General features: G+C 42.5%; 1 protein-coding gene across 1 annotated transcript in view; it reads left to right on the top strand.

Annotated features, from left to right (window-relative positions):
• The window catches only part of SORCS1 (sortilin related VPS10 domain containing receptor 1), a 514658-nt gene that overhangs the window by 325863 nt on the left and 170043 nt on the right, over nt 1–18752 (top strand). Inside the window, exon 5 of the mRNA XM_077748457.1 lies at nt 3622–3780. Coding sequence (XP_077604583.1) covers nt 3622–3780 — 159 coding nt within the window. The remainder of the gene's footprint in view (nt 1–3621; nt 3781–18752) is intronic.

Genomic DNA, 18752 nt, shown 5'->3' with positions numbered 1-18752 from the left:
TAAAAAAAAGTGTAATCTATTATTTTTGAGGAGTATTCACTAACGTGAAGGCATTATTTTGATAATATTTCCTAGGAGAACACCTTTTTGAGAAGATAGTACTTTATTTATAAATGATATCATTTATGTCTAAAGACTGGATCACACTTATTTTCACATTATTTCCTTTTCTCAAATAGGTTAAACATTTTCTATTTAGATGTTGCTTAAATTATTTATTTACTTATTACATTACTTTAAATAACCTTCAAAAGGACACCGTAAACTTCAACCCATTTGAAATAAATTAAAAATTTGAATTTAAAAACTGAAATAATAAGATTCTACTTATTCAGTTAACAGTAAATTGTTACATACTTACTGCTATTCAACCACTGCACTGATTGTAACCTAATTATGTTGAAGGCTATGATTAAGTAATTGAAATATTTTATACACAATGGTACATACTCATGTGTGGATATGCATTTGTATGTTTCTGGTTCAGTTAGAAATGAACACAGTCCCTAATATTAAATGGAAAAAAAAACCCAATACAGCCATGATATCATATATAGATGTGAATAAAGACGTAGAGGAAAGTACACACATGGTTTGACTTGTGGAAGGAATAGGGTCATGAGCAATTTATTTTTCTTTTATCTTGAATTCTGCTGGCAGCCTTGCAAAGTTGTTTGTGCAATAAAAAATGGCTAAATAAAAATGGATCCGGATTGACCTGTTTGTTTTGCCTAGATCTGAGCAGAGGTTTGAGAGAGGAACCACTGGAAGTTTTGGGTAAAGCAGATACACCTATAAATCTTACCGGGGGAGTTTCCTAACATCTTCCATCATTTCCAAAATGTCAGGTTTTCAGGTAGAGGGTTTCAGGTGAGGACTGTAGAGAGAAGCTGAGATTTGAGTCTACGTTATTTTCAGCCCTCAGAATAAAAACCAAGGGAGCCAGGAGTTTTGTTTATTCAGTATTAACTATCCATGTGTTTGAAATGCTTGTGGTTTTCTGTCTCCCCTCATTCAATATTGTCTGGAAGTGAATATCTCATATAGTCTCATGACTTAGAGCATAAGTGAGTATCAAAAATATTTTAGACGACACATGAAAATCAGCTTGATTTGAGGATATTCTGGAGGCCTACTGTTTTTATTTTGATGAAGCAGTCTGCCAGGAGAAGCAGGTGGTGGAGTCCGCACTCGTGGGAAGGAAGGAAAACATATTTTGGTTAACAGGGAAATAGAAAGTCAGAGGAGGGAGAAAAAAAAAATCACCTTGCCTGAGACGATGGATGGTCTATATAATCGAACCTCTTTATACTATCATGGAAATTACTTTCTGGCACTAATGCCGAAAGGTTGTTATATATTATTGTCAACTGTGGTTGGAGACACAAAGCATTGTGATCGTTTGATGACTTATTTGTTATTTGGAAAATGACAGCTTTTATGTGCCAATAAATATGAAATCAGCTGCAAGTATTCCTGTGAGTTTAGGAACCATCTGAATGCCCTTTCTTAATTCATACGATAGAGTTTAATGAAGTCACGTGACCTGTACTTAGTAGATTATCTGGCAGTTCTGTCTCAGCCATCCAATGAGGGAACCCTGTCTGCTTGGTGAGTGAGAGACAGAGAAGCCTGTGTAACTTTGTCAGAACTGTTGGTTGATGGACAGTGGCATCCCTGGAACATGGAATGAGGCAATTAGCCTCCAGTTTTGTGTGTGCTTTTCATCTTGTGCTGAGTGTGGCTGACAGCCACAGCATCCCGCTTTCTCTGCCACATCCCTTTTTCCTCTTCCAGAAGGGCAGGCTGAAGGAATAGCAAGGAAGCTTAAATTCATCCGGGGTTACATAAACACAGTTCAGGCTGAGTATGTCTGGTGTGTGATGTTCATGTGCCATTTGCAGTGACAGGACACCACTTTCAAAGATGACACTAACTATTCTGAGGTTTTAATATGATTGCCTCTAAATGCTTGAGAAATCCCCATGTATTTGTCTGGTCTGCAGATCTTTTATGACATGACTCTATGTTTTTTTTTTTCTTTCCTTTCTCTTTTCCTAGAACTGCCGCATCCTCACCTGCCAGTCTTTAAACCCTGGACTGCAGTGATTTCTCTTCATACAGACACACACTAAGCACGTCTTTCATGCTTCTCTGAACCAAACTCGGAAAGTGCCAATTAATAAGTTGATGGGGAAGAAGTTAATGGGTAACATTAAGGCCACCTGTCCAGAGGCATTAGGTGCTCACTTTGAGTGAAAGGAGACCTGCAGGGAGTCGGGAATGGGGCACTTTATTACACATTCCTAGTGGCATAAAACGAGAGAATAAAAAGCAGTTTTAGGGCAGCCCCTCCATCTTGTTCCTACTGTGGATTGTTCACACTGCTCTGGCCATGGTTAACCATCCTGACAAGAAAGTACAAAGCGTCTGAAGCTGAAGGTTTACATATGTAAGCATATTTCTGGGTCAGTAGGCTAAAGATTGAGAACATCCAACTACTCCTTCCTTGGCACTTATATTCATATCTGCTCAGACTATTCTGGGCGTCTTTCTAGTTCTGCATGACTGCTCTGAAAACTCTTTTCATTCATCCATCGTTTCATTTGGAAAGTACTTACTGAGTATAGAAAATATGCCGGGCCTTACCCTAGCTACTGGGAGTATACTTGTGGGGGTGAAAAAGAGAGGATTATCAAAGATCCCTGTTCTCATGGAGTTGATGTACTAATAGGGAGTCTGTAGATGATAAGCAAAATAAATGAGCAAATTATAAAATAGGTCTAAAGGTGATAAAATGTGGCCTTATGCAATTTCTAGAGAGGGCTTTAGAAAGCTCAGCCTCTGAGCCAAGACTCAGAAAATCAGATTAAAGGCAGGAGGACATGGGATATTGTTGTGTGAACAAGAGGGCTTATGATAAGAGAGAAAAAACAATGGACCCCCTCCTCTTCCTATTTCTTTCCACCTTACCCACAGCAGACTGTGACAAGCCTGCCTCTTTTATTCCCTCTAAATGCAAAGTACACACGGCCCACTAGCAAAGAGGACTGAGGTTAGGGGAGCAGTACGACATATTTCAGATTAAGGAAATAACCTTGAGATAATACAAGGGGACCCATAGAAGAAAATAAAATGAGCTTCACTCTTTTCTCTCTCTTCCTTCCAGCATGCCTGCCTCTGACTTTTTAGTGAAAATGGTTTAATGGCAGGGCGCCTGGGTGGCTTAGTCGGTTAAGCGTCCGACTTTCATTTAGGTCATGATCTCGCGGTTCGTGGGTTTGAGTCCCGCGTCGGGCTCTGTGCTGATGCCAGCTCAGAGCCTGGAGCCTGTTTCAGAGTCTGTGTCCCCCTCTCTCTGGCCCTCCCCTGCTCGCGCTGTCTCTCTCTCTCTCCTAGAAATAAATAAAACATTAAAAAAAAATTAAAAAAAAAAAAAAAGAAAATGGTTTCATGGCTTTGGTCCAGGAGAACAGACCGACAGAGCCAATGTCCTTGTTTAGCCAAGCATTGTTTGCTCCTCTTTGCTCTCTTACCAAAATGCTAGCTTCTTTCTAAGTTTTGTAAGTTTGGAAACTTAACTTTTTGCTGTCTTCTTTCCCCAACGATTCTTGGCTGCAGATCATGTTACTCACAGACCCGGAGATTGAGAGCAGTTTACTGATCAGCTCAGATGAAGGGGCCACCTATCAGAAGTACCGGCTGAACTTTTACATTCAGAGCTTGCTTTTCCACCCCAAGCAAGAGGACTGGATTCTGGCCTACAGCCAAGACCAAAAGGTGAGCGTGATTACCTCGTTTGAGACAACACTGCATGGTTTTCCAGGGAACAGACCGCTAGTTCATTGTCTCTATGTTTCTTCCACTGTGCAATAGCCTGAACTCTGAATCAGGGGGTCAGGAGCAGCAAGGATGATTTCAGGGTTCTTTCTTGAGCTGTGTAAACATCTGAAATAACCTACAAGGAAAAAACCTGACGCTAAAGAAGACAGGGTGGAGAAGCAGTTCCTAATAGATGCTGCAGGCCATCAGAGGCTCCTGACCCCCATGGGATTTGAGACAGTGTTTTGTGCATGTGGGAATGTGATCATTCTTCTGGATTAAGGGCCCATAACTTTTTTTCAGAACCTTATTGGGAAGGAAAACTCTGAAAAAGTGAAGAACACTAGTGATTTGCTAAAACAGTAAGAGAAATGGCCAGAGGAGTAGTAATAATGTTCATAGAGGACATTATTCAGAACCAAGTCATCTCACTCTGACAAGAGAACTCTGTCTTCTCTTGGTGGTTATGTTGAAGGAGAGGTCTACTTTTTAAGAGCATTGAATGAGGTTGTGCTAGTGTGTGTGTGTGTGTGTGTGTGTGTGTGTGTGTGTATGAGAGAGAGAGAAAGAGATGTGTATATATTTTATGTGATATGTACTATATACTACAGATACACTGTAAACTACCTTTAGCCCCCACTTTTAAGAAATTTACATTTTCAGGTAGAATATAAGGTGAGCAACAGCAGATACAATTAAAGAAACAAAAGATTCATGGGCAAATAGGAGACTCTAGTTACAAAAAACAGTGGGAAAATAGGTGAAATATTGCAATGCTACTTGTGAAGTGAATGATTCAGTGAAGTTATTTTGCTAATTCTTTTTATAGGAATCTTGTGCTAGAAATTACATATATTTAAAGAAATACTGAACTTCTGCGAGTGAGGAGATCATTCTAGTGTTTGGTTTTTTTTTTCTGTTGCACAGATATAGATGTGCGGGGTTCTTCCTGAAGGCTGGGAAGGGGTAGATGCAACCTTCCAAGATCTGTAGTGACTCGGGCATTTTGGAGGAAGCAAATTAAAATTCTTAGGATTGGAGTTTTATTCATGCTGCCCTTACTGCCAAACAAAATGCACATTGAGCCTAAAAATAGAAAAGATTTGCAATTAGTATTTTTTTCCTCTTGAGCAGCCTGGCTACCCCTTCAGCAGAATGTACAATTTCATTCCTGGAGTCAAGCCACAGTGCATCTGGTCCAAGATGGTGCAGTTACCAGAGGCGAGGCCGAACAGCTCGGGACACAGAGCATTAGTCATTTAATCCACTGGGTTTATTGTATTTTCTTTGACAGTTGGTTAATTTTCCCCCTGATGCCAGAGGCACAGTGTGGACCAGATTTACCTGGCTAAGTGGAAACTAAGCATCTCTGGAGTTGCGCTGGAGGAGATGCCCAGATATGTAACCCTTCATGTCCCAGCACTCCAAACAGTGCCTCCCACAGTCACTGTGGCAGAGTAGAGAACCATGGAGGAGTGAGGACATCTGAATTGTACCCCCAACTCAGCCACAGTACTTGCTGAATGGTACTTGGTGTTGGTCTTTGCCTTAACATGTGTTTGTACAGATAAGTATACTTGCAGGTGCACTTCTAGTGAGATTGACAAAAATACACTAGAGTCCAGCTCTCTTGTAGATGCTCATCATGATGCAGTGTTGGTTGAAATCACTTTGTCAAGGAACATTCAGTTCATGTGGGAAGAGAAAATAAATGTACATGGGTTCACCAATAGTCTAAGCAAAGTCAAAAAGGCAGTACCCTCATTCACACATAATAGATACCCAGTTGAAGTAGCTGCACAGATTATAAGAAATTGGCAGCCCAAAGTTCAGGAGATGGAAATTTTATGAAATGATTTCACCTTGACCTTAAAGAAAATATGTCATACTTCTGTTTGGAGGATCACACTTTACACACGAGGAATGTCATATGCAGTGATATAAAGTTAGAAAAAGTGTTTGCAGGGTTGGTGGGAATGTGTCCATTTGACCAAAACTGAAATTTGGTGAAGTTCATTCTGTATATATTTTTGGAATCTGATCTTGACTGCTTCTTGCTGTTTTGACTGCGTGACTTCTAGGCAAAATAATCTTTGTTTTTGTAATTAGGACCCTTTTGAAAAATTTGGTCAGTGGGATAATGTGTTCTACAAAGGTTAATCTGGTAGCAAAGTTAGGATGAACTAGGGTAATATGAGGTCAAAAGCAAGAAGACCAGTTATCATTATATCACAGTAGTCCTGGTCTAGACCAAAAATATCTTCTGTGACCATGGACCAAATGAATTCTATCATTTTAGAGCTGGAAGAAGCCCTAAAAGTCTTTGCTGGTATGTAGCTAATAAACCAAAAATAGGAGAAGTTAATGAATTTTCCCAAAGGGAAAAACAACTCATTGGTATTGCATGTCAAAGTTCAGTGAATGGAATAAAGACTTACATGAAATTTAGTAGCATTCTCATTCTTGACTGTGCCATCTTGAGATTAGCAGGTAGGCAGAAAGAAACCAAACTTTCTCCCTAGAGAGAATGAAGGAGAAGTCATCCAAGAAAAAAAAAATCATAGATAGCCTTCTAAGATGAGTAGGGGATAGAGTATTCCATATCTTAGGGCTTGAATCACAGAATGAGGAGTGGGATGTTGGCTGGGAGGGGAGTGAGCTGCAGCCATCAGATGAACTGTTGGCCGACGCAGTTGGCTGGAAGTCAAATGGAGATGGTCTGTGGCCACTCAAGTGGGTCAGAGATATGGAAATAAGAACCGACAAACACCCGTGACTCATGGGGCTTTTAGCCTTGATGAGATGCAGTCCTGAGCACCACAGAGAGCCCTGTGCTGGTATTGGCAGGCCAATGACTGCATCTGCCCAAGAAAAGGATCTGCCCAGGAAAAGAAGAACATTTCTTCTTTCATGAAAGGATTGCCTATCCATTTTCCTGAGACAACTACTATTGCTGCCGTGGCAGAACTCCCAGTGAAGACCTCAGCCCCACCACTAGTCTTTGCCCCGTTGGAGGCTTTTCCACACCAGCCTATGGTGAAGAGAATCCTCAAGCAAAAGGTGCTGTCTCTTGAAAAGGATCTTCTTCAGGTGGCCACTCCTTCAGAACTCACCTGTGAACGGAGCCCTCCTCTCTCCGCTCTTCTGGGTCTCCTGTCCTCATTGTTGTCTCAGGCACACACTCCCTCTTTTGAGTACATACTCTCCCTCTTTCGCCACCTTTATTGTCCCCTTATTTCCCTGCCATTGCCTTTTCTTTCCTTCAGTGCAGGAGACTTTTGAGGCCTGGAGTTCTGGCTTGCGGGACAGAGCCCCATGGGCCACAGTGTTCCGCTCTGCCTGCGTCTCCTCTTGTGTGCCTCCATACCCGGTGGAGAATTTCTGATAATGAGCATTTTAAAGGACTCAAAGAGTTTTGTGGAGCAGATTGTCCTTTCTGGCCCAAGACAGAGTTTGACTGGCCATCAGTTCCATAGGAAATCAGATTTATTTTTAAAAAATAGCTTTTAGGGGAGTCTGAGTGTCTCAGTCAGTTAAGCATCCAACTTCAGCTCAGGTCATGATCTCAGAGTTCATGAGTTCGAGCCCTCATCAGGCTCTGTGCTGTCAGCACAGAGCCCACTTCAGATCTTCTGTCCCCCCGCCCCCGCTCTGTCCCTACTCCACTCTTTCGCTCTCTCAAAAAGAAATGAACATTTAAAACAATTTTAATAAAGAAAATAGCTTTTAATCAGGGACAAATGTGTATGGACAAATGCCCTCAGAATTCATAAAATCAGGACTTCTGATGTTTTGTCTTTTTTTCTGAGAGAACTCTGACTATGATATTCAATGTCTAGATGGTTGCCAAGAAGTAAAAGCTTTCTTGAAAGGGCATGTGGCTCTCAAAGCACCACAGGAATGACTGAAGTGGGAAACCAGAGCCTTTTTTCCTTTGAAGTCCTGAAGTACCCTGGCTACTTATGGAACCCTGTCCGGAGCCTTATACAGTATAGACAGGGAGGTTAGCCTCCTTGGCTTATCATGGGTCTATGTGAAGATGTGCCTTTGGAAAGCCCTGAAATTTCATGTCAAATGGACAGGGGGGTACTGGCCTCATGAAGTCCCACTGGTAAGAATTCTTACAAAACAGCAGGGACGCCACAAAGAACCCACAGCATTTCATATAGGAGCACCAAATCCTTGCTTTCCTTTATTTATTTATTTATTTTTTATTTCAGTAATTAAGCAGCAGGCAAAGCAAACATTCCGTACTTTTTTTTGTTTGTTTGTTTGTGTTTGTTTCTTTGCCTTTGGAAATGGAGCTGGTGCCGGAAAGCAGAGAGTGAGTTCTTCACTTCCTCGTTAGTTTGCCCTCACTTGCTTGCCTCATTGCAGGAAAGCACCCAAGGAAGCCTTAGCAGCAGGCTGAGTCTGCCAGATTACAGCTTTATTTTAATTTGGCAATAAACTAGTGTACAAACTGTGCTGTAAAACATTGCCTCCAACGGCATCTCTCAGTCTGTCTTAAACACCTCACTAAACATGATGTGTTGGGAAACATTTGAAATGAGAGAAAACAAAACGCAGATGTGACTGAAAGAAAAAAAAAGAAGAAAAGTATAGGAATGTGCATATACCTCAGCTTTGCAGACCACTGTGGCACTGGGCTCCCGGCCTTTCCATTAAGGGTTGCACTGGGGTGTAATTTATAAAGGGCGGAGGCTCTGCAATGTTGGGAAAGTGACATGAACACTTGGAGCTCAGGCCAGTGAGCAGCTTAGTAGGAGAGGCCCCCTCACCTGCTCGCTCTGCTTATCCCCCACTGGCAAGCTCTGCAGGGAGCGCTGCTGGCTCTGACCCCTTTTCTCTCGTCCTGTGAAGTGTGCTTCCTCTTGCCACCCATGCGGATGTCCAAGTTCATCAAGGCCATGAATGACAAGCAAGAAATCGAACTGGAGGGGCGCCTGGGTGGCTTAGTCGGTTAAGCGTCCGACTTTCGCTTAGGTCATGGTTTCACGGTTCGTGGGTTCGAGCCCCGCGTCGGGCTCTGTGCTGACTGCCAGCTCAGAGCCTGGAGCCTATTTCAGAGTCTGTGTCTCCCCCCTCTCTCTGACCCTCCCCTGCTCACGCTGTCTCTCTCTCTCTCTCCTAGAAATAAAATAAAAATATAAAAAAAAAAAAAAGAAATCGAACTGGACAAAGCGGCTGGGTCTGGGCTGTGGGAAAGTGGAGAGCAAGTGTTCATGTAGACATTTAGAATGATAGGGGTGGTGAGATGTTGGAAGGCCCCACCCCATTGTTCCCGCAGTCTTGGGTAACTCATCCAGTGTCACCAGACTTCATGTTTTCTCAAGAGAAGGAATCCTGGTTTCTATTAGATGTGGTATTTTCATACTTTTAAGTATTTACAACTAACACAAATTTAAAAAAAATTCTTTTAATGTTTATTAGAGAGAGAGAGAAAGCACAAACATGGGTTTCAGGTGTGCCAAATGAAAGGGAGACACAGAACCCAAAGCAAGCTTCCGGTCCCAAGCTGTCGACACAGAGCCCGATGAGGGGCTTGAACACACAAACTGAGATCATGACCTGAGCTGAAGTCAGACACTTGACTGGCTGAACCACTCAGGTGCCCACCTAACTCAAAAATGTAGAAGAGAAAACGATGTGGGGAAAGAATCTCATCTTGCTGCCTCATACACCATTTTTTTTTAAGTTTTATTCATGTATTTTGAGAAAGAAAAAGAGTGCAGGAAGGCAGAAAGAGAGGAAGAGAGAGAAAATCCCAAGCAGGCTCTGCACTGTCAGCCCAAAACCCAGCGCAGGGCTCTATCCCACAAACCATGAGATCATGACCTGAGCCAAAGCCAGAAGTTGTCTGCTTAACCACCTGAGCGACTCATATGCCTCTGTGTTGTGAATTTTTTTAAAAAAATGCATCCAAATTGGGTGATCAATTCTGTGGGAATAAGACAGAACCTTCCAGACAGTTTGGTGGGCCACCCTCCACTTTGTGGCAGGTCTAGAATATTCACCAGTTTATATTGTTTCATTTTCTGGAGTCCTATGATTTGATATTCCAAGTAATATTGTGTGACAGCCTGCTCTACTCCTCTGTATTGCACAGAATCACAGAAGTAAGAAATCGTAAGCCTTGCATGTTAGCCTCACCTTCAGTATTTTGGCATTTATGTGTATGTGTGAGATATACACAAAACCAAATCATAGCTTTAAAGGGGGAGAATATGTTTTGATAAGGAGGCTCTTTCACACATAATTGAAACCCTAAATATTAACAGTCAGCATGGTCTGTATGAGTAAAGAGTAACTTTGTGCTAAAATGATATATTGATAGAAAAGGAAAATTGTACTGCCAGTACGTTCAATAGCATACCATAGAATTTTAGTAACTTGCATAAAAGTAAATTAAAAAAAAAAAAAAACTTTTAGTTTCATATCCATTCCTAAAAACAAAACAAAAACAAAACTCCTTTCATTCCTTTTTAATCTTTCCTACTTCTCCTGACTCGGTTCTAACAGAAAGCCATTGCTGAAAAATGGCTGCTCTGGATACTGGGAAATTGTGACTGCTTGAAAAAGGAATAAATGTCAGCATTTTCCAAAACTCAGTCATGGTGATTTCTCACCAGTGTAGACAGTACAGCAAACCAGATAAGAGCATGAGCTCTCTACTCTGTCAGGTCCTACCAATAGCTGGGTCACCTTTGGCAGGTCCCTGTGTAGGTTCTCCAACTCTAAAGTAAAAGTAATAACAACAGCACATGCCTCACAGGACCGTGTGAGGACACTGATATAACATACGTACAACACCTACCACAGAGCCTGGTGCAGAGTAAGCATCGTAGAACTGCCAGCTAGTGTATTATTCGGAGAACTGAGAGAGAGCTGACCTGGTGTGGCATAGATGGATTTAGACACAGGGCTGCCTGAAAGGTAGTTCAGTGTCTCTCTCTCCAGTACCTGAAGTCATAGACACTTAAGTCAATGTCAGATGCCCTCTTAGCATTCAGTCACTAAAAGGTACCCTGGAACCAGAATGAATGGAGCAGGGAAAAACCAATACACAGTACTCAGAAAGTATTGATTATAATAACAGTAAACCATTAAATATTAAAGCATTTGTCTTCACAGTCACTCTGTTTTTTAATAGACCTAGTAGCCCCTAAATGTCAAATGGCAAGAGTGCAATAAACGATAAATAGATCCTTGGAATTGAGCCCCCTGGGGATATTCAAATAATTTCTGCACAAGCACAAATACTGAGGAAACTGATAGCTACCTAATGCCATCCCATTTCTCCAAGGGACTACATTAAGGAAAAAGGCACTCAGTTATGCATAAGAAATATGTCGAGCATATTCCTTCTGATTTGGTAGGATTGCCATGTGCTTGAAATTTTCCAATGTCAGAGCTGATTTCTATTCTCATGAATATGTAAATGATTTAAGTATCCAACTACAAAACCAGCAATTAGAGTTGAAACCAGGGAGCTTGCTAAATGTCATCCCCAATGCTTGTTTATAAAACAAATTCTCCAGCTGAAATGCCATCATTTGTAAACAAGAGAGGCCTCTGTTTACCTTAGATACCTTGTTTAACTAGATTGTATCATTATTTTTCACTTGCAACCTGGAACACCTTGATCTACCTGTTCCTAACCATGTGAATGGAAGGGGTTGCAAGAAGGAAAACCCCAACATATTGAAAGGAGTTATTAGGATTAAGGTTTGGACAGGCACAGCTATGCTATTTGGGAGCTATTGAAGCTTTGAAACAGGGTTACATTTTTTTTTTTAATTTGTGCAACTTTTTAGCTAGCTCTTTTGATCTGTTCTGTCCACCAGTACTTGCTAGAGCCACAGTATAGTCTGTGTTTGAATGTCTTCACACTCCATCCTCACTTCACTAACAAGTCCAAACACCAGAAACCAAAAAACTGTTTGCCTCCCTAGAAAAACCATTATGGTTTTTAAATTTTCTTTAATTGCCCCCCCCCCATTTTTATGTAACTATCTCTTCCCTGTTTGACCTACCACATATTCCTCTGACAGATGCTGCAGTACCCATATCAGGAGCTGATTTCACAGCAGAGGGAGGATTGTTGTTTGAAGATCATGCGGGAGGGGAAGCAAGGGCAGTGGGACCTGTGAGCCGGGTGGAAACCAGCCCTGGCTGGTTCCTAGCCACCTGCACCCCTTGTGATAGAGAGGATTTTGCTTGTAAAATCTCCTCCCTCCCAGGCTAAGTGATGGGGGCTTTCAAAAGTGACCCACTCAATGGGAGCGCCTCGGTAGCTCAGCCACTTAAGTGACTCTTGATCTTGGCTCAGGTCATGACCTCAGGGTTCATGAGTCTGCATTGGGCTTCGCAGACTTTGTCCTGACAGCACAGACCCTGCTTGGAATTCTGTCTCTCACTCTCTCTCTGCCCCTCTGCACTTGCTCTCTCTCTCTCTCTCTCTCTCCACTCTCTCTCAAAATAAATAAACGAACTAAAAAAAAGTGACCCACTCTAATGTTCCACTTCTGGTCAGATGTTTTTCTTTTTAAATGTTGTTTGTTTATATTTTTAATGGGGTCCCCTTCCCTCCCTCTCAGACCCAGGGACTCTGGCTAATCCAGGCACTCACCTGCCCGCTGCCCCAGTGCACCACCTTCCAGCTGGCCTGCCTTCCCCGTTCCATCCTCACAGTGCTCATGCATCCGTCTTACAGAGACACAGTTCCAGTTATGTTCTCAGTGGCAATTTTCTCCTGCTTATTTTTATGTTTCAAAATTGCTAAGCTTTATCATCTGTGCATTTAAATAATGGTATGAGCATATGGCTGTAGAGGGCTACTCGTTTTATCATCAGTGCCTTGATATTAGGGGATTTGTAACATAGGTCCTATTTCAGCATCTAATTATTTTATTTATCTTATATTTATTTGTCTATCTCTACTAAACCAAGATTCCATCTTATACTTGATATATATATATCAATCCCAGACCCAGGTGCATAGGAAGTGTCTACAAATGAAAGTGGACCTTGGTCACTTATTGACCCATTCTTCCCATATAGCCCCAGCTCCATATGTCTAATCCTCCAAGCCTGCCTCAAAGTGCCAAACCCAACTGTGAGGCATGTGACAGACTACAGTGACAGCTGGGGAATGGCCAGTGACAGATTTGACAAATCCAGCCACAGGAGATTGATGGAGCCAGCGATATGTCATCATTCCTGCTCACTGTTCATCAGCAAAGGCTGAGTAGCCAGCCTTGGTGCTCTTGTCTCTTGACCTTGTTGACATTTGGGTCCAGTCTCTACTAACTCCCTGCAAGTTTCAGTAGGATTACATCTGTCCATCCTGCACCTAGGCTCTGTTTATAGCCTCTGCCCCAACAACTGCACTTTTCTGCACACAGCCCAGTCAAGCTGGGTCTCTCGCAGTTCACAAATGAACAACAAAAACACTACTCTAAGCTTTGTAGCTCTGTTTATTTGCTCAGACTGACCCATTCATTCTGGAACACTTTTAATCCACATGTTTATATTAAGGAATATTAACTGTACTTCTAGGCCCAAGTTCAAAGCTCTGCCAGATTCCCAGTCTGGAAGATTCTCTCCTACGTAGGCCACCATAGGACTCTGAACAAAGCATTACATGCAATTGTTATATGTTATCTGTGATATTCTCTGCTAAGCTAGCTTTTGGTTTGAGGAATTTGCATGTGCTGGTGACAGGAGAGCTGGTCTGGGACGCCATGATGCTTCTCTCAACATGTATCCCTGTACCAGCCAAGAAGAAGACTTGTGCCAGCAACTGGTGAAGCTTTATCACACAATTTCAGGTACCGCCAGATGTGTTTTTCCCTTAGAGTGAGTTCAGGCCTTCTCCTGTGCTGTAGAACCAGAGTATCAGAGCGTACTTCCGACGACCATGGATTTCTGTGGACGATTTCTCTTTGTTCTTGTTGAAACTGGTGAAGGAAAGAGCTTGATATTTGCTGTGCCTCAGGCCTGGCGTTAGGAATTCACTTGAAGTCCTCAAGGTGCCATCTCTTTCTTCCAAAAAGAATTCAGTAACAGCAGTGAGAACTGGAGAATCATGAGGTAGATGAGTGCTTTGTACCCAGGCCATCCCCAGGGCAGTATTAGGATGAGGCAAATAAAATAAAACTGGCAGGGTTTTCTGTCAGCCTTCTCAAGAAGTGCAATTTGCAGGCCTCCTGCCTCTAGAATGTTAAGGGCAGAGAAGTAAAAAAGGAGCAAGCAGTCATCCTTGAAAAGAGCCCACAGCAGGAAGTGTTCTGCCTACATGGAAACCTCTCAAGGAGTCTGTGGGGAGGAGACCCAGGGACCTGCCTCCTCACAGGGAAAGTCTCCATGAGGAGCTTTGTGGAGAAAGCATTCAATCCCACCAACCACAGATTTCAAAGATGCTATCACTCTTCCCTTTTACCAAAGTGTGTCCTTGCACCAATTTCCGAAGCACAGAAGAAAATCCCTAACGTGTACCTGTCTCACTTTGAAAGAGTGGCTGCATTGATCTGATTTAGAAATACTGAGAACACTTTCCAGGGACAGTGATGATCGCAAGGTTTTGCATCAGTGCATGGAAGTGGGATTTCTCTTCAAAGAAGGTTGCTTCTCAGCCAGGGCTTCAACCATGTAAATGGTAATAAGATGGAAAATGGAAGCTGGCAATAGCTGTGCTCATAGCATCTTCTCTCACCCCATCTTAGTCTGCTGAAGATCAGGAATGCTGAGCAATGCCAGTGACTCTCACTGTTTCTCACCTGCACACTTTCTGTCTCCCTGTAGCACCCCTCCTTATTCACCCCTGATCCACAGCTTGCAGCTCTACAGCCTCCTGAGGATGGCGCCAGAGATGGCTGAACTGGTTAAAAGATTACAACAAAACTAACCCTTGCCATTGTGTTCTTTGTGATTAACTATCTTTTTATCTGTACTCTTCTTACAAGAGATGAAGGCAGATGGCAAGAAAACAAACCAGTGTGAGAGTCTAAAAAAGAAGAAAAAATAAGAAAGAAAAAGGAAAGGTTGGATGGGAGAGGAGTGGGGAGGGAGAGAGAGGGAGAGAGACCATTCAGGAAAGNATGGTAATAAGATGGAAAATGGAAGCTGGCAATAGCTGTGCTCATAGCATCTTCTCTCACCCCATCTTAGTCTGCTGAAGATCAGGAATGCTGAGCAATGCCAGTGACTCTCACTGTTTCTCACCTGCACACTTTCTGTCTCCCTGTAGCACCCCTCCTTATTCACCCCTGATCCACAGCTTGCAGCTCTACAGCCTCCTGAGGATGGCGCCAGAGATGGCTGAACTGGTTAAAAGATTACAACAAAACTAACCCTTGCCATTGTGTTCTTTGTGATTAACCATCTTTTTATCTGTACTCTTCTTACAAGAGATGAAGGCAGATGGCAAGAAAACAAACCAGTGTGAGAGTCTAAAAAAGAAGAAAAAATAAGAAAGAAAAAGGAAAGGTTGGATGGGAGAGGAGTGGGGAGGGAGAGAGAGAGAGACCATTCAGGAAATGAGCCTGGCAGGAGGGAGAAGTATTGATGGGCCCAGACCAGCATAATGGCAACGTGGAGGGTCCGGCCCTGAGGCTGATGGTAGATCTGGAGCGTCGGGTGAGCATTGGGTTTGTGGTCATGAAGTTATATTTACTGAGGCAGGAAAGAGGTCTCCGATAGGTTAGGATGATTTGAGACAGGAAGGGCTTTCTGCCTTGCATTCTTAGTCAACCAGAATCCTTTCCCTGTGCCCTAAGATTTCTGCTCCTTCAAAAGTTTTCCCCAATAGCTCGTACCAGTGTTAGCACAGTAAAACCAAAACCAAAACCCCGTCAAGAGTGGTGTTTTGGGGTTCATGACAGAGGTTAGTAGATGAACATTGCCCTCCTAAAACAAATATTGTGTCTTCTTCCCTCTGTTCTCTCTCTCTGTCTCTCTGTCTCTTTCTCCTTCTCTCTGCTCAGCATTACTGGAGAAAGCTGTTCTGTTTTCTCTGATGTGACAGATAGTAATGATAGTTCTCAGTGTTGTGTTCTGACAGTCAAAAGAAACCTTAGAGCCAGAGACGGAGAGGGAAATAAATCTTATTTAGGTACTGTCAACACTATGAATTTTATTAAAGCATGTTGACTCATTCTACACAAAAAGCCTTCCACTGGTGGCTGAGACGGTGTCATTGGGTAAAAGGCCTTGATCCCTTTCTCAGCTTTATGGAGGAGAATTTTGCTGTAAGACTCTGTAGGTTTCATTAACACATTAATGTGAGAGGCTACGAGTTAAACTTTTCTTGCTATGACCCCAGCCTGGACAGTGGGGGGAAAATGCTCTAAGTAGTAGGTAGAGTACACAGAGCAGCTTTGGCTAAGGGGAAATAGGCAAGACCCTGCTTCCAAATCCTTGGAAGTTTCGAATGTACTGGTATTTATAGTTTTGGTTTGTTCATTTGTTTATTTTTCAGCTCCAAGCCTCTACTATGGGTCCATGGAAATCAAACTGCTCCACAGATTCTGAATCCAAGCCTAGAGGGACCAATTATAAAAGACATAAAGAGAAAAAAACACACAGATGCTGGCACCCAGTGATTCCTCACAAAGACACATTCTGTGGGGGGGCAGGGATGGCCCCATAGGAGCCTGAAGAGTTAATATTTGATTTTCAGGATATCCATGAGTCCAGCTTCACACNAAAAAAAAAAAAAACTTTTAGTTTCATATCCATTCCTAAAAACAAAACAAAAACAAAACTCCTTTCATTCCTTTTTAATCTTTCCTACTTCTCCTGACTCGGTTCTAACAGAAAGCCATTGCTGAAAAATGGCTGCTCTGGATACTGGGAAATTGTGACTGCTTGAAAAAGGAATAAATGTCAGCATTTTCCAAAACTCAGTCATGGTGATTTCTCACCAGTGTAGACAGTACAGCAAACCAGATAAGAGCATGAGCTCTCTACTCTGTCAGGTCCTACCAATAGCTGGGTCACCTTTGGCAGGTCCCTGTGTAGGTTCTCCAACTCTAAAGTAAAAGTAATAACAACAGCACATGCCTCACAGGACCGTGTGAGGACACTGATATAACATACGTACAACACCTACCACAGAGCCTGGTGCAGAGTAAGCATCGTAGAACTGCCAGCTAGTGTATTATTCGGAGAACTGAGAGAGAGCTGACCTGGTGTGGCATAGATGGATTTAGACACAGGGCTGCCTGAAAGGTAGTTCAGTGTCTCTCTCTCCAGTACCTGAAGTCATAGACACTTAAGTCAATGTCAGATGCCCTCTTAGCATTCAGTCACTAAAAGGTACCCTGGAACCAGAATGAATGGAGCAGGGAAAAACCAATACACAGTACTCAGAAAGTATTGATTATAATAACAGTAAACCATTAAATATTAAAGCATTTGTCTTCACAGTCACTCTGTTTTTTAATAGACCTAGTAGCCCCTAAATGTCAAATGGCAAGAGTGCAATAAACGATAAATAGATCCTTGGAATTGAGCCCCCTGGGGATATTCAAATAATTTCTGCACAAGCACAAATACTGAGGAAACTGATAGCTACCTAATGCCATCCCATTTCTCCAAGGGACTACATTAAGGAAAAAGGCACTCAGTTATGCATAAGAAATATGTCGAGCATATTCCTTCTGATTTGGTAGGATTGCCATGTGCTTGAAATTTTCCAATGTCAGAGCTGATTTCTATTCTCATGAATATGTAAATGATTTAAGTATCCAACTACAAAACCAGCAATTAGAGTTGAAACCAGGGAGCTTGCTAAATGTCATCCCCAATGCTTGTTTATAAAACAAATTCTCCAGCTGAAATGCCATCATTTGTAAACAAGAGAGGCCTCTGTTTACCTTAGATACCTTGTTTAACTAGATTGTATCATTATTTTTCACTTGCAACCTGGAACACCTTGATCTACCTGTTCCTAACCATGTGAATGGAAGGGGTTGCAAGAAGGAAAACCCCAACATATTGAAAGGAGTTATTAGGATTAAGGTTTGGACAGGCACAGCTATGCTATTTGGGAGCTATTGAAGCTTTGAAACAGGGTTACATTTTTTTTTTTAATTTGTGCAACTTTTTAGCTAGCTCTTTTGATCTGTTCTGTCCACCAGTACTTGCTAGAGCCACAGTATAGTCTGTGTTTGAATGTCTTCACACTCCATCCTCACTTCACTAACAAGTCCAAACACCAGAAACCAAAAAACTGTTTGCCTCCCTAGAAAAACCATTATGGTTTTTAAATTTTCTTTAATTGCCCCCCCCCCATTTTTATGTAACTATCTCTTCCCTGTTTGACCTACCACATATTCCTCTGACAGATGCTGCAGTACCCATATCAGGAGCTGATTTCACAGCAGAGGGAGGATTGTTGTTTGAAGATCATGCGGGAGGGGAAGCAAGGGCAGTGGGACCTGTGAGCCGGGTGGAAACCAGCCCTGGCTGGTTCCTAGCCACCTGCACCCCTTGTGATAGAGAGGATTTTGCTTGTAAAATCTCCTCCCTCCCAGGCTAAGTGATGGGGGCTTTCAAAAGTGACCCACTCAATGGGAGCGCCTCGGTAGCTCAGCCACTTAAGTGACTCTTGATCTTGGCTCAGGTCATGACCTCAGGGTTCATGAGTCTGCATTGGGCTTCGCAGACTTTGTCCTGACAGCACAGACCCTGCTTGGAATTCTGTCTCTCACTCTCTCTCTGCCCCTCTGCACTTGCTCTCTCTCTCTCTCTCTCTCTCCACTCTCTCTCAAAATAAATAAACGAACTAAAAAAAAGTGACCCACTCTAATGTTCCACTTCTGGTCAGATGTTTTTCTTTTTAAATGTTGTTTGTTTATATTTTTAATGGGGTCCCCTTCCCTCCCTCTCAGACCCAGGGACTCTGGCTAATCCAGGCACTCACC

The sequence above is a fragment of the Crocuta crocuta genome, unplaced genomic scaffold (genome assembly GCF_008692635.1).
Source record: "Crocuta crocuta isolate KB4526 unplaced genomic scaffold, BGI_CrCroc_1.0 scaffold619, whole genome shotgun sequence".
In the NCBI taxonomy this organism is placed as follows: Eukaryota; Metazoa; Chordata; class Mammalia; order Carnivora; family Hyaenidae; genus Crocuta; species Crocuta crocuta.
This window is presented reverse-complemented; position numbering and strand designations above follow the sequence as displayed.